This window comes from Anser cygnoides, chromosome 33, assembly GCF_040182565.1.
Source record: "Anser cygnoides isolate HZ-2024a breed goose chromosome 33, Taihu_goose_T2T_genome, whole genome shotgun sequence".
Taxonomy (NCBI): domain Eukaryota; kingdom Metazoa; phylum Chordata; class Aves; order Anseriformes; family Anatidae; genus Anser; species Anser cygnoides.
The window spans coordinates 3161292-3188257 of record NC_089905.1 but is presented as its reverse complement, the minus strand read 5'-3'; the positions used below and the strand labels follow the sequence as shown (position 1 = coordinate 3188257).

Here is a 26966-nt window from a genome sequence, read left to right as displayed (position 1 = left end):
GTGCAGGTCGGGGCCGGTGGCGGGGTGGGGCCTCCCCACCTGCTCCAGGTGCTCTATAAAGCCGCAGCCGCCGCCGAGCCACCAGTTCCCGATCGCGCAACGCCGCTGCCTAACGGGAGGAGCAGCTGCCGCTGAGCCCCCACAGGCACTGGGCCCACCCCCCCGGACGAGCCCCATGGAGTTCACCGCGCTTCTGCCGCTGCTGCTCGTGGTGCTGGGTGCAGGTGAGGCGCTGGGGCTGGCGGCACCGGGGGCTGGCGGCACCTCGAGCTGGTGGGAGCTGGGCTGGGACTTGGGTGCGCGGGGTGGTAACAGTGTGGGGAGGTGAGGGGGGGGGGGGGGTCTCCCGGTCGGCTTTGTGAGCAGGGACCTGGTGGCACCCCGTGACCCTCAGCACCCAGCAGCGGGTGCATCACCGCCTGGTGTGCTCTGTCCCCGGGGTGCAGTGCCCCAGGGCTGATTGTCCCCAAAAAAACCAGGAGCTGGGGACCTTGCTCAGCCCTTGGCCGTGTCCACGTCCCTTTTAGCGCCGACCGAAGGGATCGGCCGGGGCTGAGCACGGGGCGGACGGGCTGTGCTGGGGCTGGATGGAGCAGGCTGCGCCTGGGGCTCGCAGGCTGGTATGCGGGCATGTGCCTCAGCAAGATGTCCGGACCCCGGGCGCTCCTCCAGGGCTCCTGCGGCACCTGCTGGGAAAGCGCCCGCGAGGAGCCGCCTGCGCTGGCTGCGAGCCAGGCGATGCACGTCCTGGGGAGCAGGGGTGTGAGCGCCGTGGGGCTTTCTGCCTTCCTAGCCCAGCCGTTTGCATTCATCACAAAGATTTTAGTGGCACAACGTGGCAGTGGGTCCTGAGCGGGGCACGGCTCTGCAGGGCTGGGCACGGGGCAGCCGCCCCGGCACCCCTTGCTCATGCCACATGCGCCCAGCATGAGTCTCACTGGGGCTGTTCCTGAAGTTCTTGCTGGCCTCGCAGGCGTTGGTCTCGTGGATGTTGTGGGACTTCTCTGCACCTTTTTGTCCCAAGGAAGGTCTCATAAAGGAGCCTCGTTGTGTAGAATTTCTTCCCAAATTGATGCTGTAGCCCCAGTTCCTGACCCCCTTTGTCCTTTAGGTACGCACGCCTCGAACACCACCACGGAGACCACCACCACAGAGACCACCACCACAGAGACCACCACCACAGAGACCACCACCACCGAGACCACCACTGAGACAACAGTGATGACGCCCGCTCTGAACAACATGACCTCCCAGAACACCAGCGGCAATGGGTCCCTTGGCCCTGTCCCCTCCCATGTGACAGCGTTCCCAACAACAGGCAACAGCTCTGCTGGCAATGCCACAGCCGACAGCACCGCGGTGCCCGTCTCCATTATCCCTATGTTCCCCCACTCCAACATCAGCGCAAACGACAGCAATGGGGTCCCCCCCTCCAAAAGCAGCAGCGCAGCCAATGGCAGCTCCGTGGTTCCCACCTCCCCCGTGGCTGGTGGCACCGTGATCCCCACGTCCAACACCAACGCCACCGCGAACAGCAGCGCCGAGGTTGTCCCCACAAAGACAGCCTCTGTCACCTCTCAGGGCAGCACAGCGCACGGCAAGACCCCCACGGCCGTGCTCGGGAGCAGCGGGGGTCCCAACCCCAGCAAAGCCGCAGCTCTGCCTCCCACCGTGGTCCAGCTGCTCCTCCGCGTCCCGCTGTCCTTCCGCATTCTGAACAGAAACTTCAGCCAGAGCCTGCTCGATCCCACGTCGAAGGAGTACAGGAGCCTGAGCCGTGCTGTCTTGACCATGGTGAGTGCCAGCCCTGCCCGCTGGCTGCCCTGGGCAAGCAAAGACCTCGTGGTCTGTGCCAGGAAGGAGCCACCGTAGGTAGGGGCTCCCTGTAAATGTGCCCTGAGCTCCGTGAGCTGCTTCTGCAGCCCCGTCCCACTGGGGAGAGAAGTGGGGGCAGCAGAAGATGGGGCCATGCTGGGGTGAAGGGGAGGATGCCAGGGTTGGGAGGCAGTGGGGTGAGAGCTGGGGATGTGGTCGTGATCCCCCCCCAATGCTTTTTTTTTTCCAGTTTGAAAGTGTCTTTGGCTGCACAAGCTGCATGGGCAGGCAGACCTACAAGGGATGCAGTGAGCTCCGTTTCAGGTACCGTGGGCAGGGGGCTCAGGCTGGGAAGCCCAGCGCAGTGCAGAGCCCCTGGCAGGGGGGACAGCAGGGGGGGTAGCGGGAGGTGGCGGTCCCAGCTCAAACACCTCTTCTCTCAAGCAGCCAAGGGTCGGTGGCAGTGCAATCCACCCTCGTGTTTGGGCACAGCAACGACTCCATCACGAGTGACTCTGCCGAGAAGAAGCTGAGAAGCCAGCTGGACTCGAACGGGTACATCATGGATCTGCAGCTGGCCGACATCCAAAGTGAGCGGGGGGCTCGGGCCCCGGGGGTGCTTTGAGCAGGGGGAGCCCAGCACGGCCGCTTTGGGTGGCTTCTGCACCCGTCCTGGGTTTATCCTTGGTGGGACAAGTGGGACGAGTGCCTGTGTCAGTGTGCTGGGCTGGGCCCGAGGGGAGGAGGGCTCTTTCCCTTCTGGCCCCTTCCCGGGGGTCTGGCGGGGCTGTGCCCGGTGGTACGGACACGGCTCTGCTGCTCCTCAGGTGGCGTGGAAGTGACGGCCCCGGTGGCGCAGCCTCAGGTTCCGGACTGGGCCATTGCTCTGCTGGTCCTGGTCTGCATCCTGCTGCTGCTGAGCATCCTCATCTGTGCTCTCCTGGTGAGTCCCCATCCTCATCCTCACCGGCCTTCCGCTGTTGAGCCCGTGTCCCCGTCCCCGCTGCCTTTGGGCCCCTGGCCCCGTCCCACTCACGGAGCCCCCCTGTCCCCCCAGACCACCTGCTCTTGCCGCCGGAAGAGCCGAGGGAAGCTGGACCTGTTCAGCACGAAGGACTCCTACCACCCCATGGCCGAGTACCCCCCGTACCAGAGCCACGGGCGCTACGTGTCCCCCAACAGCAAGCACAACCCCTACAGCCAGGTGAGAGCCAAGCGCCGGCGGTGCCCTGGCACCGAGGTGGTGCCGGGGCCTCTGCTTTTTGGTGCGGCTGCGTCCCTCGACCCTGCCCTTGACGGAGCCGGCAGGACGAAAACAGCCGGTGGGGACGGGGACTTGGTGGCCCCGGTCCCTGGGAGCCTGCCCCGGGCTGTGGCTGGCTGGGAGGTGAGCTGGGAGGTGAGCGTACCTTTCACGCCTGGATGGAGCCGTGGCCGGAGCCAGGAAGCTGCCGGCGACCTTGGGCGGCCGCCCCCCCCCCTGCCCACCCTCGCTGGGTGCGCGGGGGCTCGGCGGAACCGCTGCCTCCCCGCGCCCCATCCTCAGGCTCGGCCAGATCCTGGCACCCTGCAGCTGGGGCACGAGGGGGCAAAGGGGGGGTGGGGTGTGTGGGGGGTCCAGACCTGGCACCAGCAGCATCGGGCGCCGCGCGCGCACGTGCGGGGCTGCGGCTGCCCTGAGCGGTGCGGGTTTCGGGGCTGGCCCCGGCCCCGCTGTTTGCTGCGCCCGGTGCTGCGGGGCGGGGGCCGTATCCAGCTGTTCCGCGCTGTGCAAGCAGCTCGCGCTGTTCAAATACCAGGGGCCTGGGTAAATATTTACCTTCGCTCTTGCTGGGCAGGCTTAGCCAGCGGGAGGAGAGAAAAGCGGCCCAGGCTGCTTTGGCTGCGCTGATCCTCCACTGGCTCCCGTGGCCGGGGGGCTGGGACGGCCCCAGAGGAGGGCCGGGGGTGTCCACATGGGTATTTTTGGTTAAAACCGGGCTGTTCGTGGTGCCCATGGCACTGGCTGCTGCAGGGCTGACCCCCATGGATCTGCTTGCCAGGGGGTCTCCCACTGCCCACAGGCCTTGTGGGGACTTTGGGGGGGCTCAGCCCCCAGCCCTCCCCAGCCCGGCTCTGTTGTGACCCCCCCCCTCTTGTTTCCCCCCCTCCCAGGTGGCAGGCACCATTGCGGGGGGCGGCACCTTCACCTACACCAACCCGTCTGCCTCCTCCGACAACCTCTGAGGGATGCGAGGGGACGGGACGGCCGCGACCCCCCAGCTCCTGGGGCGGCAGCACCGGCCCTGGGCACGTCCCCCGGCGCCGCTCAGCCCCTCGCCACGGGCAGCAGGAGCCGGATGGTTCTGGAGCAGCCGGATTCGCGCGCATGACAGAACTGGAAGAACAAAGATTTGGGGCACGAGTGCCCCCCACACACCCTTTTTTCCTCCCCCATGGCCCCACTCCAAGCCCCCCAGCCTGGCTGTGCACCCCCTGCTCCGTGCTGCGGGCGGGGGGCTGGGCTCACATCCTGCCTGCGCTCGCCCCCGGGGCTCCAATTGTTCTTTTTGTGGTGTTGTTTTATATAATATATATATATATATATATGTAGGGGATGGCGGTGCCAGGCTCTGCGGCTGGGCTCCGCGGGGCTGCGGGGTCGCGGGGTCCTTGGCGGTGGTGTATTTATCGCATTTCACAATAAAAGGATGGGCGCAGTCAGGCCTGGTTCCCTGCACAGCCGAGGGGGTCTGCGGTGGTTCTGGGCGCAGCGTCCTGTGGGGGGGCATCCCCAGCACCCGTGGGGCGGCTCCCACGGGGGGGGGGTCTTTGCTGATGCCTTCAGGAGCAGCGGCTGGTGGAGATTCCCCGGCATCGCCATCACCTCGAGTGACGCTCAGCTCGGCGGCTGCTCTCGTTTCTCTTTCTAGGCACTCTCAGGTTTCTGGCTTATGAGGTTATTTCTGTCACTTTTCCTACAGTCACCTGCATGTGGGTGGTGTCCGTCCCCCCCACCCCCGGGGTGTGACACAGGCTCCTTCCAGGCCCCTGCTCCTGTTACATCGCCCCCCTGCCTGGCCAGCACTGTTCTCTTGGGGTTTGTTTAGTGCAAACACGGGGCTCGGTCAGTGCAACCTGTCACCCTGCACGAGCAGTGCATGAAGGTGACGGTCAAGCCATAAAGCCGTGGGGACAGAGCTGTAAAAGATGTATCATGTGCATCACTGTCACAGCCGCCTGCGGGCTGCAGTCGTGTCTGAGCCAGGCTGCTCCCAAAATCATCCCCTGCCTGAGCCAGGGCTGCATCTGGCCTCAGGAGCCTGGAAAGCTGTGGTTGAAGCCATCCTGGCACAGCCAGAGCCCTGAAACTGCTCCTGGAGGCCCTGGGAGGAGGAGCTGGGCTGCAGGGCTGCAGGGTGTGCGGAGGGGCAGCGGGAAGTCCCGGGGCTGGGGACGCATCCTGCCCCGGTGTGGGGACACGGGCTGAGCTGCTTGGCTCGGGCTGGTCCAGGGCGCCTGCTCTGGGGGCTGGGAGAGTTTTGGCAACTACCGAAGGGCCAGAAAAACAAGGAAACACAACTTATATAAAGAAATCATTTGTCAGATCGGGCGCGGGGCCAGCAGCTTCAACAGGAACCAGCCGTGGGACCGGGACCAGCTGTGACCCCATGGCACGTGGCTCGCGGGCCCCTTGGCCACAGCACGTGGGCGCTGGGCAGGGGGACGTCACCTGGGTGCCCGGGGACCCGGACGGGTGCCAGGGGGGTGCCAGGGGGTGAGGGTGAGGGGCTGGGAGCTCCGGGGCATGGCTGCGCTGGCTGCGAGGGTGGGTGACGCAAGCCCTGAGGCTGGAGATGGGGCCGAGGGGTGTGGATGCGGTGTGTGTGTGAGGGGGGGTGATGCTTTATATTTTCCATTGTGCCTCGCCGATAGAGCTGCCAACAGCAACCGAAACCAGCAGCCGGGTGGCACGGGGCCGAGGGGCTGCAGTGGGAGAAGGCAGCAGGCAGGGCAGCACCGCGGGGGGGGGGGTTCACGTGCACGGCCGCAGCAGGATGGCCCAGGTGGGGAGGGCTGTGCCGGATCCTGCCCCATTTGCTGGGAGGAAGGAAGGAAGCTAAAAATAGCCCCGAAGGTGGGCTGCGGCGTGGGGCCACGTCCACCCTTCCCACCCCACAGCCAGCTTTGGGGACGGGGCAGCAGAGCGGGGCCATGCTGCTGGGGCAGAGCCCCAGGGGTGCACCAGCCCTGTGAACGTGCCCCTTCCCCTCACCCCCCTTCCCCTCACCCCCCTTCCCAGCCCTGGGCAGGGCCTGGAGGAATCGAAACAGAGAGCAGGGCTGGGCCCCACAATGAAACTCCTGTTTGCAGGGTGCCCGTTCTGGCCCCGCTCCTTGCCTGGCCCCACCTGTGCCGCCTCTCCCAGCAGCAGGAGCCGGCCCCAAGGAGGGGGCCCAGCCCCACAGGCAGCTCCTCCGCCTGCCCTCATGGTCCCGGGGGGGTTCCTGCCCCTGCCGCTCACCCCGAGAGGATGCCAGAGAGCCCAGGAGGTTGCGCCAGCGCTCCCAGGACCCCGATGTTTCCCTCTCACCATACCCCACTAATGTTAAACCCACTACCAGGATTTGTCCCTCGCAGGGCCAGCAGGAGATGGCCGCTGCTCCCAGGTGGGACGGGAGCGAGACCCCGGGGAGGCTGAGCAGCGAGAGGGGGGCAGCAGCGGCCACGTGGCCGGGCACAGCCCGAGCGGGCATCGGACACGTCAGCGCTGCCCAGGCCGGCCCCGGGCAGGATTGGCCTCTGCTGGCCACAGCCCGAAGGACAGCTCTGCCCCACGGCCTCCACACCACGGGGCCCTGCCCCACGGGGAGCGGCCCGCAGAGCACAGGTGGGTGCTGCTGCTCTGTCCTCAACCCCCCCAGGGGGCTGCGGCTGCCCTCGGGCGGCTCTGGAGAAGTCTGGCATTGCAGTTTATTGTAGGAAACCATGAAAAGACAGCAATTGTAACAGAACCCATGAGAAACTACAGCAGCTCGGACGGCTCCCAGCGTGGGACCGCAGCCCCAAGGCCCCTGCAGCGGGGGGCAGCCCCCCCGTGGCTCCTGGCCACGTCGGATCCCAACCCCGCAAGCCCCGGCTGGCAGGGGCTGTTTGGCACTGAGCGGTGTAAGGGGGGCACTCAGCGGGTCCTGGGGGCGGGTGCCGCGCTGGGCTGGCCCCACGCAGCGGGGAGGGAGCAGAGAACCCGGCAGTGCTCCGCAGCCCCTCAGGAGGGCGGGGGGACACCGAGGTCCCGCAGCCTCACAGGACCCAGCGGTGGCTGTGCCTGGCCGCGATGCTGCAGCCGGGTGAGCCGCGTCAAAAATGAGCCATTTTTACAAAAAAGTCTTCGTACCTTGTTCCAGCCCAGCCTCCCCCCTCCCTCTCTCCCCCAGCCCATCTGCCTCCCCCGCCCCAGCCACTGCCCAGCCGCTCCCCCCACCGTCACCCCAACCAGCTCCTGCCTCCCCCCTCCCCGTGCAGCCCTGCGTCCCCCTGGCGTCCCCCTCCCTGCTCCACCTCTAGGGCTGACCCTCTGCCAGGACCTGCTGCCGTCCTCTGCCTGCAGCCCCAGGTCTGCGCCACAGAGCCGAGCTGGTGAAAGGGGCAGGTGGATGGGGAAGGGAGGGGACGGCGGAGCTGTCCCCGTCCCCCCCCAGTCCCACAAAACAAACACCTGGCCTGCTCCAAGCCCCGGGCGGGGCTGGGGCCGCCCCTGCTGAGCTGCGCTCCCTGCATGGTCGCGTCCCCTCCAGGCCCTGAAGCTTGCTTGACAATAAGGGGTCACACCAGATGTGCGTGCAGGGAGCGCGCGCGCGGCTCAGTCCAGCTTGGCGAAGCCCCCGATGGTCACTTTGCGCTCCTGCTTGTTGGCCACCAGCTCCTGGAGATGCAGGGCACCCCCTCCGATGAAGCAGAAGGCGGGGCAGACAGGCCCCGAGCAGTCCACGCCACACTCCCAGAGCTCACGGAAGGACACGGCGTCGTAGAAGCTCACCTTGCCCTGCTCGTAGTCCAGGCAGATGCCGATGCGTGGTGGCAAGGGCACGGTGCAGCCGTTGGGGTCACGAGAAGTGAGTGCCGAGCCATGCGAGAGCAAGATCTTGCCCATGCCGATGGTGAGGAAGGCGTAGGGTGGGGGCGCGTCCACCGTCGTGTCCTCTGCCCCGCTGTCGTGGCCGCTGTCAGGGTCGTACCTGCGGCAGGGGGACAGGTGAGGCCCGGCGCAGAGGTTCTACAAAGGCCGCCTCACCACCTCCCGCAGACCCACAAAGCCCCCCTGCGCCCCCACCCTGCTCACCTGGGGCTCACCACGTCCTGAGGCACCTGGAACCACTCCTGCAGTTTGCTCTCCAGCCCCACGCCCACCTTGACCAGGTAGGAGCTGGGATCCACGCAGCAGGCCCAGTAGCTCTTGCCCTGCGTGACGGCCACGTCGCCGATGACCAGGTCGATGGAGAGGTGGCAGCTGGTCATCAGCCGCTCCGCCGCGAAGAGCATGGGGATGCCGGGGACGCTGCGCACGGCGCGCTGGTCCTTGCTGATAGCCAGCCGGTCCCGGTTGAAGCCCCAGCGGTTGTCCAGGAAGAAGTTGAGGACTGCGGGGAGGAGGAGAGCAGAGGAGGTGAGAAGGGGACGGTGAAAAGCCCGAGGGACAGGCGGGTTGGGGGAGACTGCTCCCCATCGGAGCCCGTGGGCATCCCCTCACCTGGGGCGGGCGGCGTGTGCAGGTAGATGTCCTCGCTGTACTCGCCGAAGCCCGCCTTGTTGCAGCCCTTCACCCGGAGCACGTAGACGCTGTCGGTGTCCAGGTACTCGACGAGGGCGCTGGTGCCGCGCACCTCCTCCCGCCGCTGCCACAGCTTGAGCCCTTTGGCCTTGGTGTCCGTCTTGCGGTACTCCACGGTGTAGTGCCAGGCGGGGGGCGAGTGCTGCGGCAGCCGCCAGCACAGGAAGATCTGGTCGTAGGCGTAGGTGCGCTGCGTGTCGATGACGGGGGCCTCGGGCACTGCGGGGAGAGGCACGGGGGGGGGGGGGGGGGGGGGCAGGCATCAGGCAGCATCCCCCCCCCGCGGGCAGGGAGGCGGCCAGACGCAGGGAGGGGGCATTCCGGACGGACGGACGCACAACCAGCAGGAGTCTAGGGGGAATCTGGCTGCAGAGACTGTGTGTAGGCACCAGAGGGGGGAGAGAGTTGGGGAGACAGAGGAGCTGGCTGCTGTGAGGCTCCAGGGACCAGAGAGGCTGAGTGCAAGTCGGGGGGAGGGAGGGAGAGAGAGAAAGAAAGAAAGAGAGAGAGAGAGGATGGAGACAGCAGGAGAGGAGGAGGAGAAAGAGATGGGAATGGCAGAGTGGTGTGAAGATGCCAGCGGAACTGGAGCAGGGAAGCAGGGGTGGAAAGGAGACAGAAATGGGGTGAGGAGGGGATGCAGAGACAGAAATGGGGTGAGGAGGGGATGCAGAGACAGAAATGGGGTGAGGAGGGGATGCAGAGACAGAAATGGGGCGAGGAGGGGATGGGGATGGCAGGAGGAGCTGCAGCAGATGGAGGGAGGGGGCAGAGAAGGGTGGCGAGCACGGGCAGAGCCACCGCCTGCCACCACCAGCGGGCAGGACGGGGATGGTCGATGGCAGCGGAGTGGGAATGGGGCAGGAGTGGGGATGGAGGGATGGGACAGAGAGAGCAGGGGTGGCTCTGGGGCAGGGGAGTGACTTGCCTCAGTTACTTCGGTGACGATCAGCAGCGGCCGCAGCCTATAAACAAAGAGAGGTAGAAGCAGGTCTGAAAAGTGTTGCCAGCCGGTCCGGCAGGGCCCGGGCGGCACCTGCCCTGGGGGGGAAGCACCTGCCCTGCACCTGGGGCAGCCTCCACTCCGTACTCACCCTCCTGCTGCCCTTACCTCACACCACAGCCCTGCCTTTCCTGCCCTCTTGCCTGCAGCCCTGGCACAGGGCAGGGCAGGGAGCACTTTGGGGGCTGCTGGGGCCATTCCTGACAGGGAGGGGGGCCGGCAGATCCACGAGCGCCTGCCTGAGCGCATCCCTCTGTGGCCGGAGCCGAGCTCTGGCTCCAGGGGAGGAGACGGGCGGGCACGGAGCTGCTCTGCCCGCGGGGGCTGCGCCTCCACACGGGCTGCAGCCGGTGCCAGGGTCCTGCTGTGGTTACCTTTGATGAAGGCCAGGTCTGTGAGCAGCTTCAGCTCCCTGCTGACATCCAGCTGGAAGTGGCTGAAGGAGGCCGTGGCTGCAGGCCGGAAGCTCTGCAGCGAGTCGGTGGCCCTGAGGATCCTGCAGCACAGGAGGGCAGGGACGTCAGGGTGGCACACGAGGGCTGCCTTGGGCACCGGCCAGCCCCGCCACCGCGGGGACACCCACATGGGTCCCCGCAGCCCGGTACCTGTTGTGCAGCTGCTTGGCAGCCTGGACAAAGCAGGGGTGGTCGGTCTCCTTCAGCACCTCCTGGGCGTAGCCCACCATGCCCGAGTTCTCCAGCATGGCCTGGTGCTCTTGGATCTGATAGTGCAGGCTGGCCAGCCGCTCCTGCTGGCACTCCTCGATGGCCTGCAGCAGGGATGCCCGCTTCTCCTCCAGCATGGCGCACAGCCCCTGGATCAGCTGGGACACCTCCTCCTTGGCCTGCGAGCCGTTCACCTGCCAAGCACGGCGCTGTCAGCGTGCTGTACGGCCCCCTGCCCACGCCACAGACAGCACGGGACAAAGGGGGACCAGCCAGGCGGTGCCAATCCCCACCTAGGGACTGCTCAGGGACCTCGCGCCCTTACCTCCGTGTGCTTCACCGTCTCCTCCAGCTCAGCAATCTGGGTCTGCACCGTGTCCTGGCTGCTCAAGATGTAGGCAAGGCTCTTTGTCAGCTTCTCCTGCAAGGAAGGAGGTTAGCCACCGCTGGCCTCGTGCGCCCCCGACCTACAAACAGAGCCCTTGCCCCATCTGTGCTGCGAGCTGAGCTCGCACCCCTGGTTCCTCCCTGCCTCCCCGTGGGCGTCCTGACCCCGACCCGAGCACGCAGCCCCGCGCCTGCAGCAGCCCTTACCCTGAGAGCCTGGTAGGCGCTGAGCACCGGCGTGATCTTGTGGCTGGTGTGAGTGCGTCGCACGCGGCAGAGCTGGCACACCAGCCGCTGGCAGGTCTTGCAGTAGTGAGTCACCTCCTCCTTGTGCTCTGGGCACATCAGACCCTGCACGGACACAAGGAAGCTCAGCAGAATTTTAGGACCCCCCCCCCCAAGGGTCTCTCCCCAGCTCGTCTGCTGTGGCACCCGGGGAACCCCAAGTAGGAAAGATCCCCTGCTGGAGGAGGCCGTACCTTTGGGCGGAAGGTGAGCGTGGGCGGCGTGGGCTCATGCTGAGCCTTCTGGGTGCCCCAGGGGTGGTAGAGCTTGAAGCACTCGTTGCAGAAGCTGGACTTGCACTCCGTGCAGCCCTTGGTGGCCTCCAGCTGAGGGGGCTTGCAGAACTGGCACATGATGGCGGCGCTGATGTTGATGGTCTGGCGGTAGCGCTCCACCACGCGCTCCAGGGTCAGGTTGCGGAAGAGGCTGCCGAGGCCCCGCTCGCCCAGGTCGATGTCCCGCTGGCAGGCCGGGCAGGGGAAGCTGATGGTCTGGGGGTGCACGGTGCCCCGCTTCCGCCCCGGGTAGGTGCCAAACCCTACAGGAGGCCGGGGAGGCGTCACACGCAGCCCAGCACCCTGCGGCTCCTCGGGGCCGGCGGAGCCCCTCTGCCCCCTGCCCACGCCGTCCCCGTCCCCCCCGGCCGTCCCACCTGACTTCAGGAGCCGGTCCAGGCGGTCGGGTTTGGGGACCCCCCTGCGGCCCAGGCGTGGGCTGCGGGTGGCCGGGGTGGCGGCGGGCGAGGAGGGCTCGGAGGTGGGGTCGCAGCAGAGGTAGCCGTGCTGCAGCAGCACCTCGCTGGCGCAGACGTGGCAGACGTTGTGCATGCAGGGCAGGGCCAGCGGCTGCTTGTACATCTCCTTGCACACCGGGCACACCAGCTCCCGCTCCATGTTCTTCATGCTGGTCTGAGGAGAGAGGGGGAGAGCGTCACCGGGCGCAGCCGGGCCGGGGACCGGGGCGGGATGGAGACTGGGGCCTGGATTAGGACTGGGAATAGGGCCAGGATACGGGCCGGCACTGAGACCAGGATCAGGGCCAGGATCAGAACCAGGATAGGGACCGGCACCAAGACCAGGATCAGGGCCAGGATAAGGACCGGCATCAAGACCAGGAGCAGGACCAGGAGCAGGGACCAGGACCAGGAAAGGAACCGGCATCAACACCAGGATCAGGACTAGGATAAGGACCGGCATTGAGACCAGGATCAGGGCCAGGAACAGGACTGGCATTGAGACCAGGATCAGGGCCAGGATCAGAACCAGGATAAGGACCGGCATCAAGACCAGGAGCAGGACCAGGATCAGGACCAGGACCAGGAACCGGCATCAAGACCAGGATCAGGGCCAGGATAGGGACCGGCACCAAGACCAGGATCAGGACTAGGATAAGGACTGGCATCGAGACCAGGATCAGGACCAGGATCAAGGACCAGGATCAGGGACTGGCATCAAGGCCAAAATCAGGGCCAGGACCAGGACCAGGAGCAGGATCTGGGCCAGGATAGGGACCGACATCGAGACCAGGATCAGGACTAGGATAAGGACCGGCATCAAGGCCAGGATCAGGACTAGCATTGAGATCAGGATCAGGGCCAGGATCAGGGACCAGCACTGAGACCAGAACCAGGGCCAGGATCAGGGCCAGGATAGGGACCGGCATCGAGACCAGGATCAGGACCAGGATCAAAGACCAGGATCAGGGACTGGCATCAAGGCCAAAATCAGGACCAGGACCAGGACAGGGACCAGGACCTGCATGCAGGCTGAGGCCAGCACCGGGATCAGGTCCGGAGCAGGACCAGCCCCAGCCCCAGGACCCCCACCACGGCGCACGGGCAGCACCGGGCACTCCCCGCCCCGGTCCCCGCGGGGGGCGCTGGGCTCTCGGCGTCCTGGGAGGCCTCGGGGAGCTTTCCCCGGTGCCCGGTGCGCCCCGCCCGGGGCTCGGTGAGGGCCGATCCGGCCCCCCCGGGCCCGGCGGGGAACGGGCCGAGGCAGCGAGGCCTCTCCGCGGCCTGCCGGGCCCTCAAGGGCACCCCGGCCGCTCCCCCCCCCCCCCCGCGGCCATCGCCGCCGCCCCGGCCCCGCCGCCGCCCCGCCGCGTTGCCATGGCGACGCCGGTCCCGGGAGAGCCCGGCCCGGCCCCGCTCGGTCCCCGCTCGGTCCCCGCTCGGTCCCCGCTCGATCCCCGCCGCCGCTCACGCTGATGCGGACGAGGGCGTCCATGATGGAGGTGAAGGTCTGCAGGTCCTCGCCCTCGGCCATGGCTCCGCGCCCGGGGCCGGTCCCGGCGGCAGCAGCGGCCGCCCGGTTCTGGTGCAGGGAGCGGCGGAACCGGGGGGAGGGCGGGGGGGGGCGGCGGCGCGCATGCTCCGAGGGACCCGCCCCGGAGAGGGGGGGGCGGCGGGGGGCGGCGGCACCGGGCCGGTACCGGGACGCCCCCTCCGCTCCCCGGGGCGGCCCCCGGCGGCTCCTCGCGGACGGCAGCGCGGCGCCGGGCCCGGGGCCCGCTGCGGAGCCGGGAAGGGGCCGAACGGAGCCGGCTGGAGGGTTGGGGGGGGTGGGAGAGGAGGGGGCGGGCTGCTGGGGGGGGCGGCCGCGCCCCCGCCCGGTGCCCCGGGGCCTCCCCGCGCCCCGCTCCCCGCCGCCGGGGGGCGCGCGGACCGGCGGGGCCTGCAGCGCCGCGCCCGGCCGCTAGGGGGCGCCCGAGCCGCGGCCGAGCCCCGCGCGGGGGCGCGCATGAGCCGCGCGTGCCCGCGGCTGCCGCCGTGTCCCGTTGGGGGGGCCGCGCAGTGCGCGTGCGCGGATCCGGGGCGCGCCTGCGCAGTGCGGGGGGAGCGGCGGCGGCGGGGCCGGGAGGGGAAAGGGCCGGGGGGGCGACGCCGCGGGGCACCATGGGTAACGGGACCGGGGGGGTGGGGGGGGGCTGCGGGGGGCGATCGGGGCCCTGAGGGGGGCGTCAGGGGGCGATCGAGGCCTTGAAGGGGGGTTCAGGGACCGGGACCGGGGCCTGAGGGGGCGGGGGGGACTCGGGGGGGAGGCTGCAGCCCCGGGGGGGGGCTGCGGGGACCGGGCCCGGGGCCTCAGGGAGCGGGGGAGGCCCCGGGGGGGGCGATCAGGGCCTTGGGGGGGCTGCAGGGGGCGATCGGGGCGTGGGGGGGGGGGCTGTAGGCTCCAGGACCGGGGCCTCAGGGGGCGAGGGGGGCCTCGGGGGGCTGCAGGGACTGGGACCGGGGCCTGAGTGGGTGGGGGGGCTTCGGGGGGGGGTGCAGAGGGCGATCGGGGCCCTGGGGGGGGGGTCAGGGGGCAATCAGGGCCTTGGGGAGGCTTCAGGGGGCTTTCAGGGCCTTGAGGGGTCTTTGGGGGTCAGCCCCCCACCCTGCTGAGCCGGGGCTGTGCCGCAGCCGTAGGCACGGGCACGTCGCTGGCGCTCTCGTCGCTGCTGTCGCTGCTGCTGTTCGCCGGGATGCAGATGTACAGCCGGCAGCTGGCCTCCACCGAGTGGCTCACCATCCAGGGCGGGCTGCTGGGCGCCGCGCTCTTCGTCTGCTCCCTCACCGTATCCTTTGGGGCCGCGCGGGGAGCGGGGCTGGGGAGGTGGTTCCCGGTTCCGTGCCTTAACCCCCTGCGCAGGCCTTCAACAACCTCGAGAACCTGGTGTTTGGCAAAGGCTTCCAGGCCAAGATATTCCCCGAGAGTAAGTGCCACCAGCGGGGAGGGGAAGGCGCCGTCGGCTGCGGGCGCTGGGCGTGCAGCCCCACGTTGGGTTTGCAGAGGGCACGCAGCGCGGCTCTTCCCAGCGGATGCTCTGCTTCCCTGGGCACCTCGGCATGCCAGCCATCAGCTAGGGGAAGAGCCCATCCTGCTCTTTCCCTCTGTGCTTTATGTGGGTTTGTCTCGCCGCGTTGCTGAGGTTCTCAGGAGGGGCTGTGCAGCTGACGGAACGGTGTGACTGCATCTCTCCTCTCTCCTGTTTTTCCCTGCAGTTCTCACCTGCCTCTTGCTGGCTCTTTTTGCCTCCGGCCTCATCCACAGAGTCTGCGTGACCACCTGGTAAGACCAGAGCCTGCCCCGGAGGGTGGGGAAGCAGCTTGTCACGCTCCAGGGCGGCTGTCAGGGGCCCTGGTGGCTCGTGCTCCCTGTCAGCGGGGCCAAGGCTGGCCGGGGGCACCTGGGGTGACCGGTGCTAGGCACTGCAGCGCAGTGGGAGCGCGGGGGTGCTGTCAGTTTGGCCTTGGCGTATTCCTTCCTGCCTGCAGCACAAGGGGTGCAGCTGAGTAGCCTCTTCTTTTCTTTACCTGCAGCCTCATCTTTTCCATGGTCGGCCTCTACTACATCAATAAGATCTCCTCCACGCTCTACCAGTCCGCAGCACCCGCAGCTGTTCCCACCAAAGCCCTTGGCAAAGGCAGGAAGAGGAATTGATGTCCTGGGGCCCCTTCCTGGGGCAGTTCCCCCTCCTCCAGCCTGGACTCGGACTCTGAGCCAGGCAATAAAGCAGTTTCTTTGTAGCCTCAGGGTTGGTTCCTCCTCAGCACCCAGGGGTCCCCTCTGCTGGCCCTCAGCCCGGCTTTGTCGAGCTGCTGTGTGTTCGTGTGTGCTGCTGATCCGGCTCAACCCTGCAGCTGCGGCAGCCTGCGGTGGATTTGGCACCTCGCAAATGCTCGGAGCCCTCTGCTCCGGGAACAGCAGCTGTGACGTGCTGAAAGAGGGGCGCCAGCAGCCCCGGGTGCGATTAACTGAGCTCCCGGGAGCCGCGGGGACCCCGCTCCCCCTGCAGCAGCGGGGCGCGGGCCGATCCCGGCCTCCTCCCGCTGCCTCCTGAGCTCGGACGTTTCCAGCACCGCCGCGCTCCGTGGCCGCAGCGCCGTCAGCAGCCCCCAGGGCCACCTCTTGCCCTCGCTGCCAGCTGCTGCGCCGCCAAACCCCCGAGCTGGGGGTGCGGGGGGGGGGGGGGGGGGCCACGCAGACCCCCGGCCCTCGGGGCCGTGGCCGCCCGGTGCCCCCCGGGGCTCGGTGCCCGGCCAGGCCCGTGGGAAGCTCAGGCCCGTGGGAGGGCCGGGCCGGGCCCGCTCCCACGCCGCCCCCGCGCCCCCCGCCGCGGCCGGACGCGGAGGAAGCCAGGTGCTTCCTGCGGCGGGGCCCGGCCCGGCCCCGGTCCCGGCGGCCAAAGCGCGGCGCTTCCTGAGCCGGGACCGGGGCCGGGCCCCGCCGCCAGGGGGCCCCGTCCCGGACTACAACTCCCAGCGTGCCCCGCGCCGCCCGCCGCGCCGCGGTGACGTCATCTAGCGACGGGGAGAGCAGCGCCGGGCCTGGGAGCGCTGCAGGTGGGGGGGGGCGGCCTGGGGGGGACCGGGGCCGGCACCGGGGGCACCGGGAGGGACCGGGGTCGGCCCCGGGGGCTCGGCGCTCCCTCACGGCGCTGTCCGTCTCTCCGCAGGCCGCCATGACCAAGCTGGCGCAGTGGCTGTGGGGCCTCGCCCTGCTGGGCTCGGCCTGGGCCGCCTTGGCGCTGTCTCCGCCGGGCCTGCGGCTACCGGCGCCGTACCGCCAGGCCCTGCTGCCGCTGCCCGTCTACCTGCTGGTGGCCTTCGGCTGCTACGCGCTGGCCACCGTGGGCTACCGCGTGGCCACCTTCAACGACTGCGAGGAAGCGGCCGCCGAGCTCCGGGAGCACATCAACGCAGCGCGGGAGGACCTGCGGCGGCGGGGGCTGCGCTTCTGAGCACAATAAAGACGACAAAGTGTGCTGTACCGGGCCGTGCTGTGCTGTACCGGGCCATACTGGGCCGTGATGGACTGTGCCGGGCCGTGATGGGCTGTACCGGGCCATACCGGGCCGTGCCATGCTGCCAGGAGGGGAAAGGGGGGTCCCGGCCTGGGCTGTGCCGCCCTGGTTGCGGGCAGGGGGTGGCCAAGTCCCCCCGGTGCTGCTCAGGGGGCAGCCGCCCGCCCTGCCCCGTGCAGCCGGGCTCCAGCTGTCTTTGTGCGGGCTCCAAGCAGAGCAGGGCGTCCCCTCGGCCCCCTCTCAGCACCCGCACCCCTCCGCAGGTGCTGCAGGGAGCCTGCGCCGTCCCACCCAGCCTCCGAGCATCCCCGAGCTTGGCCGCACAGGCAGGGATGCGAGGTAGGGAGGGCAGGATCGGGCCCTGCCTCAGCAGCCCGCGGCGCTGGGTAGCACTGCGGGCAGAGCGGGCTCCCGGCAGCCCTTCAGATGTGGTTTGCGCCGTCAGGTGGGAGCTGGAAAAAAGAGTCGGCCCGGCCCTGCTGGCCTGCTTCCCGGGGAAGGAGGAGAGAGCGTGGCTGGGTGGAGCGGGTGGCGCAGCCTTTAAAATGCAGAGTGCCCAGAGCCTGTGGTCTCCCCCAGCCTGCTGGGGCGGCGCAGCCCACGCCGGGGGGCTGCTCCCGGATCCCGGCGGAGCACTGGCTGCGGCTGCCGCTGCTCTGCCCCACGCCTCCACGGGCAAAACGGGGCGCAGGTGCTCCGGAGCTGCGGGTGGGGCTCCTGCAGCAGGGACGTCCCTGCCACAGCAGGGGGGGAGCCCTGGGTGGCCTCGGTCTGGGGGTGCCTCCTGTCTGGGGGTGCGCGAGAGCCGCGCTGCCGGCCCGGCTGGCGGAGCCGCGCTGCTGGCGGTGACGCATGCTGGGGCCTGCCTTGCTGGCAGCCTCCCCGGCTTCTTCGCATACCAGCCGAAGGACTTTCTTGTTTTTTTTAATTATCGGCTGCGCATCCTTCTGCAAAAAGGAGCAGTTGGTATCATGAGGGAGGACTCGGGCTAATTAGCAGGAGCGACTAATTAGCTGTTTCCTGAGCAACAGTGGCAGCTCGGAGCGGGGTGGGCGGCTCCCGCAGTCCCGTGCCCGTGTGCGGCCGTTTTGGGGGGGGGTGGCAGCCCCTCGGCTTCAGCGCAGCCTTTACAGGGCTGGGACCGCGGTGCTGGCGTGGCACGAGGCCGGGAGCCCTCGGCGGGCTCCCCGCAGCCCTGCAGGCTGGCAGGTAGCAGCACGGCCCTGGCTTCTCCTTGCACGGGCACGTGCCCGCTGCGGGCGTTCGCGTAGCCGGTGGCTGCTCTTGCTCACCTCCAGCCTCACGAGCGGGGCTGCGTCACGGCCGCTCGCGGCACACGCCAGCCGGAGTGACCGGTTGGCAGCTGGGTTTTTGCTCGCTTGCGTCACCGGGAAAAGCTGCCCTGTCCCCCCATGTTCCTCCTGGGCCAGGAGGAGCAGATCGGTGGCTCCAACCTGGTGGGAAAAGCATCTGTGGGGCCCCAGGGAGCGCAGCCCCATGGGGGAGTCCCGAGGGCAGAAACACCTGCACTCGCAGCTGGAAAAGCCAAGGGGAGCCCAGCGAAGGAGCTTCCTTGAGGGCTCGGACCCCGCAGGCCACGGCAGCAGGATGCAGCACGCCCCGCAGTGCCGCAGCACAGCTGGAGTTCATCTTTCCCTCTCCTGTCCCTGCCCTGTTGCTGGCGTGGCAGGGCCGCTGCCGCCGTATTGATTTTTTCCCAGGACACGGCGCAAGGTGTGAGCGAGCGTCTGAGTGCACAAGCGCGGCCAAATTCCTCGTCAACACTTCCTTAATCCGGCCTGCGTCAGCCGGGCTGCGGCCGTGCCCACGCCGAGGGCCTCCCGGGAGCTGGCAGGGACGGGGCTCCTCGCTGCGCGGGGCCGCCGCCACCCCGGGCCGCCGGTTTTGTACGGCTCCGGCGTCTGTTGTGTAACTTGGTCACCCGCGCTCGCTCCTGTCCATCTGCTGATGCGCTTGCCTGATAACTTCATTCCAGATCATTGTTAATTCATTAATTGAGCTTGGGTCGACGCCAACGGCTGCCTTGATTTGATGCGCACACTCGAGCGTCGTGGTTTTAGCGAGGATTTTAATTGATTTTAAGTTTGCTGGCATAATGGGCGGTAGCAAGCCCTGTGTCGATGCTACAGAAAGGACTTTTCGTTCCACGTCGTGACCGGTGTCCCCATGCTGCTGCTTGGGGAGGTCGGAGGAGCGCCCTCAGGCAGCGCTGCCTTCCTCCGCGCCCCGCTCCCTGCCCCTACCACCCAGTGCTGCTGCCCCCTCCCCAGGCTGAGGCTGGAGCCCCCTGCGGGGGGCTTGCTGCACCCCACGGGCAAGCGGGTGCTGGTGGATGAGGAACTGCGGGGCTCAGAGGGTGCCAGGATTAGCCCCCAGCGTCCCGAGGCCAAAACGCTGCAGGGACAGGAGCCGTGCCGGCCTCTGCAGCCAGCAGAGCCCAAAGCGGGAGGGGACGACAAGCAGGCGCTGGGAAGAGTCTGCGATTTATTAAAAGGCACTTCGATTCGTACAAAATGGGGCTGCCCACCCAGCCCAGCGCTGGGGCAGGGCCTGGAAGAACATCGCGGGGACAGGGGCAGGGGCAGCCCGCCGCCCCAAAGGCATCGCTGCGAACAAACCAACCACCACCGCAGGAAAACCGGCTCGAGGGACAACGGAGAGGAGCTGCCAGAGGGCAAACCACGGTGGCAAGGGCCGGAGGCACCCCCCCAGGGCCCCAGTCCTGCTGGGAGCCCTCGGCCGATGGGGACGCCCTGGTGTCACCCAGCGGGAGCTGGCCACGCTGCGGCAGCAGGAGCAGAATGACGAGCTGGGGGGGCCTTCCTTGGTCACCAAGTGTCTGAGGCCGGCCTGGCTCCGGGGCTCCGGCATCGGCAGGACCCCCTCAGGCGTGCAGGGGTCTGTAGGGCTTGTCCCGGCCCGGGGCGTAGCGCCAGAACAGCCAGAGCCGCACGACGCTGGTGACGATGCCCGGCACGTTGGGGACCTGCGGAGGACACGGGGCCGGGCGGCGTTACCCAGCTCGCGGTGCTGCTGCCCCCCCCCCCCGCCATCAGCCCCGCGTCGCCGGGGGAGATTTATTGGCCTTATCCCATCTAATTAATTAAAATCAATACTCATCTTGCTGAGCCTAGTCACGGGCTCTGCTGTGTGACACACACGCGACGCCGGACGGGGTCCGGCCCGGTGCCAAGCGCCCCGCTGAAAGGGGCTGGAGGTTTGGGGGGGGGGTGAGGAACCCACAGCAGCTCCCGGCCTCCCGCTGACCCCAACCCACCATGATGTACAGGTCGGAGAGCTGCAGCCCGTACAGCGTCCAGCTGCTGGAGGCCAGGAAGGTGGTGACGGTCAGGGGGAAGGACAAGCAGCGCGTCGACCTGCTCCGGATCACCTTGGCCTGCGGGGAGCGAGGGGCTGGCCCGGTGCCACGCAGCCCCCCCCAACACACCCCCCCCCCCCCAGTCCCACCCAGCTTTACGCACCAGGTCGGCCAGCGGCGAGACGTACATGGCGATGGTGAAGGTGCTGCAGAAGAGCCCCAGGTAGCTCTGCCGTGTGTCCTCGTCGGGGGTCAGGCAGGTGAAGAAGCCATAGCCCGCGGCCAGCAGGGCCAGGAGCCCCAGGACCTTCAGCAGCACCTCGCGCTGCGGCACACAGCGCGGGGCCATCAGCGTGGGGGTCTGCTGTGTGCCCCCCCCGGACCCAGCCGGGCCGGCACCCACCTTTGTGGTGCTGTAGTAGAAGTACACCAGGATGTAGAGGCTTTGCAGAGCCGCCCCGATGCTGTTGACGACGATCAGCGTCCGGTCCTGCTTCAGGCACCCGTAACCCAGCCAGCCCAGGTTGCTGCAGGGCGAGCGGCACAGGCGCTGCTTGCTGCTGTAGGCTGGGGGCTTCTGCCCACACCCACCCCCGAAATTCAACCCTCCGGCCCCAGAAGGATGTGCCCCCACCCCCCCACCCCCGCAGCTTGACCCCTGTGTACTTGGCATCAGTGGCGAGGAAGGGCAGGAGCTGGATGTTCTCCACGCTCTTGGCGGTGATCATCCAGCGCAGGTCAGACCTAGGGCCAGGGGGGGAGAGGCCTCCTGGGTGCCCAGCGCCACGGGGGGGCCCCTACAGTGTTGGGGGGGGGGCTACAATCTTAACCCCCTTAAATACCGCCAGCCCCTCCTCAGCAGCTGTGACCTTCCCTGCCTCTGCTCCCACACCCCAGTGCCCCCCCCGGCACCCTCAGAGCCCCCACCTTCCCCTGCATGCCTGGCCTTCAGCCTGGACCCCCAACCCCCCCAACCAGCCTCAATGCCTCCCGCACTGCACCCATGTTGCCTCCCATTGCTCCCCCCATTGCACCCCCGACTGAATCCCCCCATTGCACCCCCAGCCTCCTATCGCACCCCCCCATTCCATCCCCCCAGCCTCCCATTGTTCCCCCCCATTGCAACCCCCCAGCCTCCCACTGCACCCCCAATTGCACACCCCCAGCTTCCCATTGCTCCCCCATTGAAACCCCCCGTTGCACCCCCATTGCACACCCCTGTTGCACCCCCCTAGCCTCCCATTGCACCCCCCATTCCACCCCCCCAGCTTTCCACTGCACCCCCCCATTGCACCCCTCATTGCACACCCCCCGGCCTCCCACTGCACTCCCCCACTGCTCCCCCCCATTGCACCCCCCAGCCTCCCATTGCACCCCCATTGCACCCCCAGCCTCCCATTGCACCCCCCATTGCACCCCCCCAGCCTCCCACTCCCCCCCAGCCTCCCACTGCACTCCCCCACTGCACCCCCCCATTGCACCCCCCAGTCTCCCACTGCACGCCCATTGCCCCCCCCACCCCCCCAACCCCCCACTGCCCCCCCCACTGCACCCCACCACCCCCCCCGCACCCCCCATTCCCCCCCCCGGACCCTCCCCCGGCACCCCGAGCCCCTCCCTTCCCCCTCCCTTCCCCCTCCCCCGTTCCCCCCCCCCCCGCTCCCCGCTGCCCGCCCCGCCCCCGCCGCCTCCCGGTGCCGGGGCTCCCGGCGGCGCGGGGCCGCTCACAGGCCGCTGCAGAACATGCCCACGGTGAAGAGGAGGCAGGCGGCGGCCAGCACCGGCAGCGGCTCCATGCTCGCCGCGGGCACCGGGAGCCGGAGGCGGGGGGGGCGGGGGCGGTGCTGCCCGCGGCGGGGCGGGGCGGGGCGGGGGGAACGCGGGGCGCACTACCGGGGAGGGACCGGCACCGGGATTGCGGGCAGCGCCCCGGGGTGCTGCGCGCGCGGGACCCGCAGCTCTGTGGCACCCCCCCACCCCCACGGTGTCCCAGGTTTGGGGTCACGGCCCTGTGACCCCCTCCCAAAGCACCCCGGGGTGCTGCGTGCATGGGGCCCACGGCCCTGCGACCCCCCCCCCCCCAGCACCCCAGGGCCTCCCAGGATTGGGGTCACAGCCCTGTGACCCCCCCCCCCGCACCCCACATCCCCGGGATTCCCCCTTTCCTAGAATCCCCACCCCACAGGGTCCCCTTTTCCCCAGAGTCCCCCAGTTTCTGGGGCCCAGCTCTCCCCATAACCACCCTCTGTTGTTGGCCCCCCCCCCCCCCAGCAGCTCAGGGGGCTCCAGCTGCACCCCAAAACCCACAGCTCCAGCCCCCCCCCAGCTCACCCCACTGATTGCTCCCCAGCCCCGGGAGGACTTTGTACCTCCACCTGAAACCAACCCCTAGCACTACTCCGTGTGACACCTCCCCCTCCAGAGCCTTGTGCAAACACCCATTAATTAATTAACCCCCCCATAGCCATTCCCCCACCCAGGTGCAGCCCCCAGTGCAGGGGACAGGCCCTTTCCTCCCCCCGCACTCAGGCATGGTCTCAGTTATTTATTCAAGACAACCGTATAAAAATTCCAGTGTTAGAAAGCTGTACAAAGCTGTACAAATCGAGAGGCAGGCAAAACGGCCTCTGTGCTGGCCCAGGCAGGGGACGCGTGCCCCTCCGGCACCAGGCAGGGGGAGCTTCCACAGCCCCCCCCCCACCCAAGAGGGGGGACACTGGGGAGGGGGGGGCCCAGCGCCGTGCAGTTGCTGTCCCCTGCGACTCCGCTCCGCCGGCTGCCTGGCATCTCGAGCACGTCCAGGCTCCCAAAGCCAGCCCCAGGGCACCGCCACAGCTGGGCCAGCACCGTGTCCCTTCCCGCGGGACACTTCACAGTCGGAGCCCCCCCCAGAGACGTCCACCGGGGAGCTGCATGCTGCTGGGGCAGGGGGGCCAGCCCCCAGCCCGTCCAGTCCGGGGCTCAACCTCCAGCTGCCGAAAGCGCCCTTCCTGCGAGGGCGAGGTGGCATCCCAAGGGCTTTGGCTGCTCCAATTCAGGCCCCAAGGGCTTTGGCTGCTCCAGTTCAGGCCCGCTGGCCCTATAATACTGACAAATCCTTTGCTTTGCCCAGATGTCCGCAGGGAAGCCCACCACAGGTGTGCGTGCAGGACCACGGGGTCCCCGAGCAGGCAGGGGCCACCCCACAGGGCTCCATCTCCAGTGGCACGGCACAGTGCGGTCCGTCCCAGCGACCCCGCTCACAGCCCCTGCGGCACCAGGAGGGGCAGCAGGAGGCTGATGAAGGTGAAGGGGCTGCTGGCCCGCATCGCCGAGTTCTGCCCCACGCTCCTCAGGACATGCGCGGCTGCGTCGTCTGCGGGGCGAAAGGAGCTGTGAGCGGCCCCCGTGCCCCACACCCTGCTCCTGAGCCAGCCCCGGGGAGCTCCCCGCCAGCCCTGCAGCCGCTCGGATGCGTCCTCCGACACCTACCTGCCTGGATCCTCCCCTTCTGCGTCGAGGCGGGGGCAGGCGGCGCCTGAGCTGCAAAGCAAACACAAAGACACGCCGGTGAGGGGCTGCTCCAGTGCCCCGAGCCCCCAACCAAGCGCTCCCCCACCCCAGCCAAGGAGCCCGGTCTCCCCCGTGCCATCCCCACTCTGTCTGCTGGCACCGTCCCCGGCCCCACAGCGCCCGCAGCCGGGGCTGGCAGGGGGCCACGGCCCCGCCGTGACTCAGCGCAGGAAAGGCAGAGCCTTCGGAGGACCCAAGGCCTCGAGGGGGGAGGAGGGCAAGCAGCACAAGGCAGGGGGAAGCCCGCAGATACTCACTGCCTTTGCCAACCACCGTCACCTTCAGCTTCAGGCACGTCTCCCCGTGGTGGTGAATCGGCTTGGCTGCGGGCAGGAGGCGGCAGTTAGAGGGGGAAAAACCCAGAGGGACCCCAGCCCCACGGGGGTTGGAACACAGCCCCCCCAGGCACTCACAGATGTAGTAGTAGCTGTGCCCCTCCTTGAACTCCTTGCCCAGCGTGAAGGGCGTGAAGCGCTGGAACTTCTCCGAGAACTTCTCGGGGCCGTGCAAGGCGCTGGGCTTGTCGCACTCCCAGCGGATCTGCTCCTTGGAGCGGGCCTTGCAGGCCTGGTACTCCTCGAGGTCCACCAGGTAGAGGGTGTAGCGCTCCATGGCGTGCGGGGCCACGCTGCCCTCCTCGTAGTGCGGGCAGATGATGTCCAGGTAGTCGTTGAGGCGCACCTCCACCGTGTAGTCGCTCCAAAGGAACCTGGGGCAGGGGGGCGGCGGGGGTCAGCACGTGTGGAGGGGGGATTTGGGGCACGGAGGTAGCATGCCCCACAACTCTCCAAAACCCTCAGAGCCTAACGCAGGGCAACCTGAGAGCTGCTCAGCGCCGCACAAAGCCCCCGCGGTGCTTTTTGGGAGTGCTTTTTGTTGGTTTTTTTTTTTTGTTTGGTTGGTTTTTTTTTTTTTTTTGGTGGTGCTGGGGAAGGAAAAGCCCTCCCCCCCTGGGGCCAGCCCCACTGCAGGAGGGAGGGGACCGGCTGGGACGCGCTCCCCGGCTGTCCCCAAAGCTCCGGGGAGCCATTAGGTGTGAGCAGCTCTCGCCCGGGGGGGGCAGCCGGCCCGGCTCCAGGGTGCTGCTCCCCACACCTCTCCCGCCAGCGCGGCTCTCCCGGGAGGCTGCATGGCACCGGGGCCGCTGTGGGGGGGATGAAGGGGGCCGCAGGCAGCCTGCGAGGGGCCGCAGAGAGGTCCCCTCACCTCGCTGGCTGTGGCAGCCCGGGGAAGGCACGGCCTCCATAGTGGGGCCGGCTCCAGCTTCCCAACCCCCCTGTGGGAACCCGCCTGGGTCTGCTGCCCTGCATGGAGCTGGGGGGGGGCACATCCCGGGTGGGGGGGGGGGGGGGGGGGTGACCCTGTAACATGTAGGGGCATAGAGCTGGGGGGCACAAACTGGGGGTTTGGGCAACCCCTTTAACATGTGGAGGCACAGGGCTGGGGGATGGGCAACCCCTGTAACTTGTGGGGGTACAGGGCTGGGGGCACATCCCGGGGGGGTTTAGGGGGGCACACAGCTAACATCCCTATAGCACATGGGGGCACACAGCTGGGGAGCACACCCACAGCGTGTAAGGGAGCACTCCTACAACCATAGGCGGGGGGGGGGGCACGGCCTAGAGAAGGGGGGCACCCCTACAACACACAGGGGCACTTCGCTCAAGGGAACCCCGCAACCTCGGGTGGGCACCCCACAAACCCGGCCCTACCTGGGGACCGAGCCCCGGGGCGGACACGGGGACTGCCCAGGGCCCCTGCCGCCCACCCCCCTCCCCCCCCACCTCCGGGGGGGGCACCGCCGGCCGCGCACATCCTGCCCGTGCCGCGGGACCCGGGGCCAGCCCCGTGTTTGTCAACACGGCTTCCCTGAGCCCCGGCGCCTCCGCTGGCGCCGCGCCACCCCCCCGGGGAAGGAAGAGGCCCCGCTCCGCTCGGCCCTGGGAACGGAAAGGCGCCCCCCCCCCCCCTCCGTGACCCCCCCCTTCCCGGTTCTCCGGGCCCGCACCTGGCCCCGCGGACTTCACCCCGCCGCTGCCGCCCCGGCCCCTCCCGGCCCCGGGGGCGCCCCCGGTACCGGGTCGGGAGAACGAGGGGGAGCCAAGGGGGGGGGAAGAGCAAAACGGGGGGCAGCGTGCGGCCCCCCCCGGCCGCCCCGAACAAAGCCCGCAGCCCCGGGGAACGCGGCCCCGCTCCCGGCCCCGCCGCCGCCGTCCGCGCCCTCGGGGGCCCGCCCGGTCCGCGCTGCCCCCCCCCGCCCCGGGTTGGGGGGCGTCGAGGGGGGGGGCTCCCGGGACTCACTTGGGGTTGGAGCTGTTCCAGAAGACGGTGTGGCGCTCGGCCGCCGCCGCCGCCCAGCACAGCCCCAGCAGGGGCACCCACAGGGGCGCCCCCAGGGCCACCCGCAGCCGCTCCATGCGCTCCGCCGGTGCGCTCCGCCGGGCTGCGCGCCCCGCCCGCTCCCGGTCCTTAAATGCGGCCCCGCCGCTGCCCCGCCCGCCCCCGCCGGCCCCGCCTCGCCTCACCGGGCCGCGGGGCCGAGACACAACAACAACACGGCGGGGGCGGCGCGGGGACGGGCAGCGGCCCCCACGCGGGGACGGTGCCGCGCGGGGACATCCCCCCCCCACCTCCCCCGTCCCCACGCGGGGACAGCCCCGGGACGAGGTGGGGAGGGGGTGGGAGGCCTGAATCCCCCCCCCCGGCTGTGCTGGGGGGTCCGGGGGGCAGCATGAAGGAGGCACGGATGCGGCACGAAGGTCACCGGGGTCAGGCGCTGCCACCCGCTGCGGTGGCACCGTGTGGTGGTGGCACCCGTGGAGGCCGGGGTCCCGTGCGCACACGCGTGTGTTTGTGCCGGGGGGGACCTGGGTTGTGCCGTGGGGCTTGGGCACGGAGCTGCCACTGTCCGTTCCCCCCCCCCCCCACTGAGGACATGGCAGAGGGGACACGGGCAGCAGGCTGCTGGCACGCAGGGCCTTGCTGTTGTCCTCCCGGCCCTTGCCATAGAAAAAAAAAAAAACTTTATCTGAGATGTTTGGGGACTTCAGAAACACCTGGATAGGTGGGGGCTGGGGGCTGACAGCGGCTGCTGATAAGGTGTGGGGGTAGGGAGAGGGACAGGGAGCAGCAAGCGCAGCCCTCCTCATCCTCCTCATCCTCCTCCTCGTCCTCCTGCTGCCCTTACCAGCTGCCTCCGCTCCCCAGGGCTTTGCCAGACAAACACAGCAGGCGGCCCCCACCCTGCTCACATTCGCTCTCTGTCGGTTCGATATTGTGAAATTTCCACCTCCGAGCCCCCGCCGCAGGAGCAGGGGG

At 68.9% G+C, this 26966-nt stretch overlaps 6 protein-coding genes across 8 annotated transcripts; 3 read left to right on the top strand and 3 right to left on the bottom strand.

Moving 5' to 3' along the window:
- The first annotated feature begins 90 nt into the window (after positions 1–90).
- Positions 91–4534, top strand: MUC1 (mucin 1, cell surface associated). 2 transcript variants are annotated; one of them, XM_048049277.2, is made up of 7 exons: positions 91–224; positions 1112–1794; positions 2066–2139; positions 2263–2405; positions 2643–2758; positions 2873–3019; positions 3970–4534. In XM_048049277.2, exons 1-7 carry the CDS (start codon positions 176–178, stop codon positions 4039–4041), a joined length of 1284 nt encoding a protein of 427 aa, XP_047905234.2. In that variant the 5' UTR covers positions 91–175; the 3' UTR covers positions 4042–4534. The 2 variants fall into 2 exon arrangements, with proteins under 2 accessions (XP_047905234.2, XP_047905233.2); XM_048049276.2 differs by having other exon boundaries at positions 2260–2405.
- Positions 4535–6754: 2220 nt separating this feature from the next.
- TRIM46 (tripartite motif containing 46) lies at positions 6755–13329 on the bottom strand. Of its 2 annotated transcripts, none has more exons than XM_066985841.1 (10): positions 13171–13329; positions 11619–11874; positions 11161–11504; positions 10889–11032; positions 10620–10715; positions 10235–10488; positions 10004–10125; positions 8546–8845; positions 8138–8435; positions 6755–8033 (listed from the first exon to the last, which is right to left on the bottom strand). In XM_066985841.1, exons 1-10 carry the CDS (start codon positions 13231–13233, stop codon positions 7658–7660), a joined length of 2253 nt encoding a protein of 750 aa, XP_066841942.1. In that variant the 5' UTR covers positions 13234–13329; the 3' UTR covers positions 6755–7657. The 2 variants fall into 2 exon arrangements, with proteins under 2 accessions (XP_066841942.1, XP_066841943.1); XM_066985842.1 differs by having other exon boundaries at positions 11619–11878; positions 13097–13311.
- A 388-nt stretch (positions 13330–13717) lies between these two features.
- KRTCAP2 (keratinocyte associated protein 2) lies at positions 13718–15479 on the top strand. Its single transcript, XM_066985848.1, has 5 exons — positions 13718–13866; positions 14373–14527; positions 14602–14665; positions 14955–15021; positions 15273–15479. Exons 1-5 carry the CDS (start codon positions 13863–13865, stop codon positions 15391–15393), a joined length of 411 nt encoding a protein of 136 aa, XP_066841949.1. The 5' UTR covers positions 13718–13862; the 3' UTR covers positions 15394–15479.
- Positions 15480–16143: 664 nt separating this feature from the next.
- Positions 16144–16722, top strand: DPM3 (dolichyl-phosphate mannosyltransferase subunit 3, regulatory). Its single transcript, XM_048049125.2, has 2 exons — positions 16144–16295; positions 16409–16722. Exon 2 carries the CDS (start codon positions 16415–16417, stop codon positions 16691–16693), a length of 279 nt encoding a protein of 92 aa, XP_047905082.2. The 5' UTR covers positions 16144–16295; positions 16409–16414; the 3' UTR covers positions 16694–16722.
- A 2519-nt stretch (positions 16723–19241) lies between these two features.
- On the bottom strand, positions 19242–21950 carry SLC50A1 (solute carrier family 50 member 1). Its single transcript, XM_066985846.1, has 6 exons — positions 21825–21950; positions 20763–20840; positions 20500–20623; positions 20260–20421; positions 20055–20174; positions 19242–19763 (listed from the first exon to the last, which is right to left on the bottom strand). Exons 1-6 carry the CDS (start codon positions 21890–21892, stop codon positions 19662–19664), a joined length of 654 nt encoding a protein of 217 aa, XP_066841947.1. The 5' UTR covers positions 21893–21950; the 3' UTR covers positions 19242–19661.
- A 678-nt stretch (positions 21951–22628) lies between these two features.
- On the bottom strand, positions 22629–26109 carry EFNA1 (ephrin A1). Its single transcript, XM_048049327.2, has 5 exons — positions 25950–26109; positions 24062–24357; positions 23906–23971; positions 23568–23618; positions 22629–23451 (listed from the first exon to the last, which is right to left on the bottom strand). The coding sequence occupies exons 1-5, from the start codon at positions 26063–26065 to the stop codon at positions 23336–23338; spliced, it is 645 nt and encodes a 214-aa protein (XP_047905284.1). The 5' UTR covers positions 26066–26109; the 3' UTR covers positions 22629–23335.
- Between the last annotated feature and the right edge of the window lie 857 nt (positions 26110–26966).

Excerpts from the sequence above, each read along its gene's own strand:
- MUC1 (XM_048049276.2), top strand. The coding sequence starts at position 176 with ATGGAGTTCACCGCGCTTCTGCCGCTGCTGCTCGTGGTGCTGGGTGCA. Across the intron at positions 2,140-2,259 it reads TGCAGTGAGCTCCGTTTCAG|CAGCCAAGGGTCGGTGGCAG; the intron begins GTACCGTGGGCA and ends TCTTCTCTCAAG. Across the intron at positions 2,406-2,642 it reads GCAGCTGGCCGACATCCAAA|GTGGCGTGGAAGTGACGGCC; the intron begins GTGAGCGGGGGG and ends GCTGCTCCTCAG.
- TRIM46 (XM_066985842.1), bottom strand. The coding sequence starts at position 13,233 with ATGGCCGAGGGCGAGGACCTGCAGACCTTCACCTCCATCATGGACGCC. Across the intron at positions 10,716-10,888 it reads GCGCCTACCAGGCTCTCAGG|GAGAAGCTGACAAAGAGCCT; the intron begins GTAAGGGCTGCT and ends CCTTCCTTGCAG. Across the intron at positions 8,436-8,545 it reads GCACACGCCGCCCGCCCCAG|TCCTCAACTTCTTCCTGGAC; the intron begins GTGAGGGGATGC and ends TCCTCCCCGCAG.
- KRTCAP2 (XM_066985848.1), top strand. Across the intron at positions 14,528-14,601 it reads TCTTCGTCTGCTCCCTCACC|GCCTTCAACAACCTCGAGAA; the intron begins GTATCCTTTGGG and ends CCCCCTGCGCAG. Across the intron at positions 14,666-14,954 it reads GGCCAAGATATTCCCCGAGA|TTCTCACCTGCCTCTTGCTG; the intron begins GTAAGTGCCACC and ends TTTTCCCTGCAG.
- DPM3 (XM_048049125.2), top strand. The coding sequence starts at position 16,415 with ATGACCAAGCTGGCGCAGTGGCTGTGGGGCCTCGCCCTGCTGGGCTCG.
- SLC50A1 (XM_066985846.1), bottom strand. The coding sequence starts at position 21,892 with ATGGAGCCGCTGCCGGTGCTGGCCGCCGCCTGCCTCCTCTTCACCGTG. Across the intron at positions 20,422-20,499 it reads TCTACTACAGCACCACAAAG|CGCGAGGTGCTGCTGAAGGT; the intron begins GTGGGTGCCGGC and ends TGTGTGCCGCAG. Across the intron at positions 19,764-20,054 it reads TCTCCGACCTGTACATCATG|GTCCCCAACGTGCCGGGCAT; the intron begins GTGGGTTGGGGT and ends TGTCCTCCGCAG.
- EFNA1 (XM_048049327.2), bottom strand. The coding sequence starts at position 26,065 with ATGGAGCGGCTGCGGGTGGCCCTGGGGGCGCCCCTGTGGGTGCCCCTG. Across the intron at positions 23,972-24,061 it reads GCACAGCTACTACTACATCT|CCAAGCCGATTCACCACCAC; the intron begins GTGAGTGCCTGG and ends TCCTGCCCGCAG. Across the intron at positions 23,452-23,567 it reads GAAGGGGAGGATCCAGGCAG|ACGACGCAGCCGCGCATGTC; the intron begins GTAGGTGTCGGA and ends TTCGCCCCGCAG.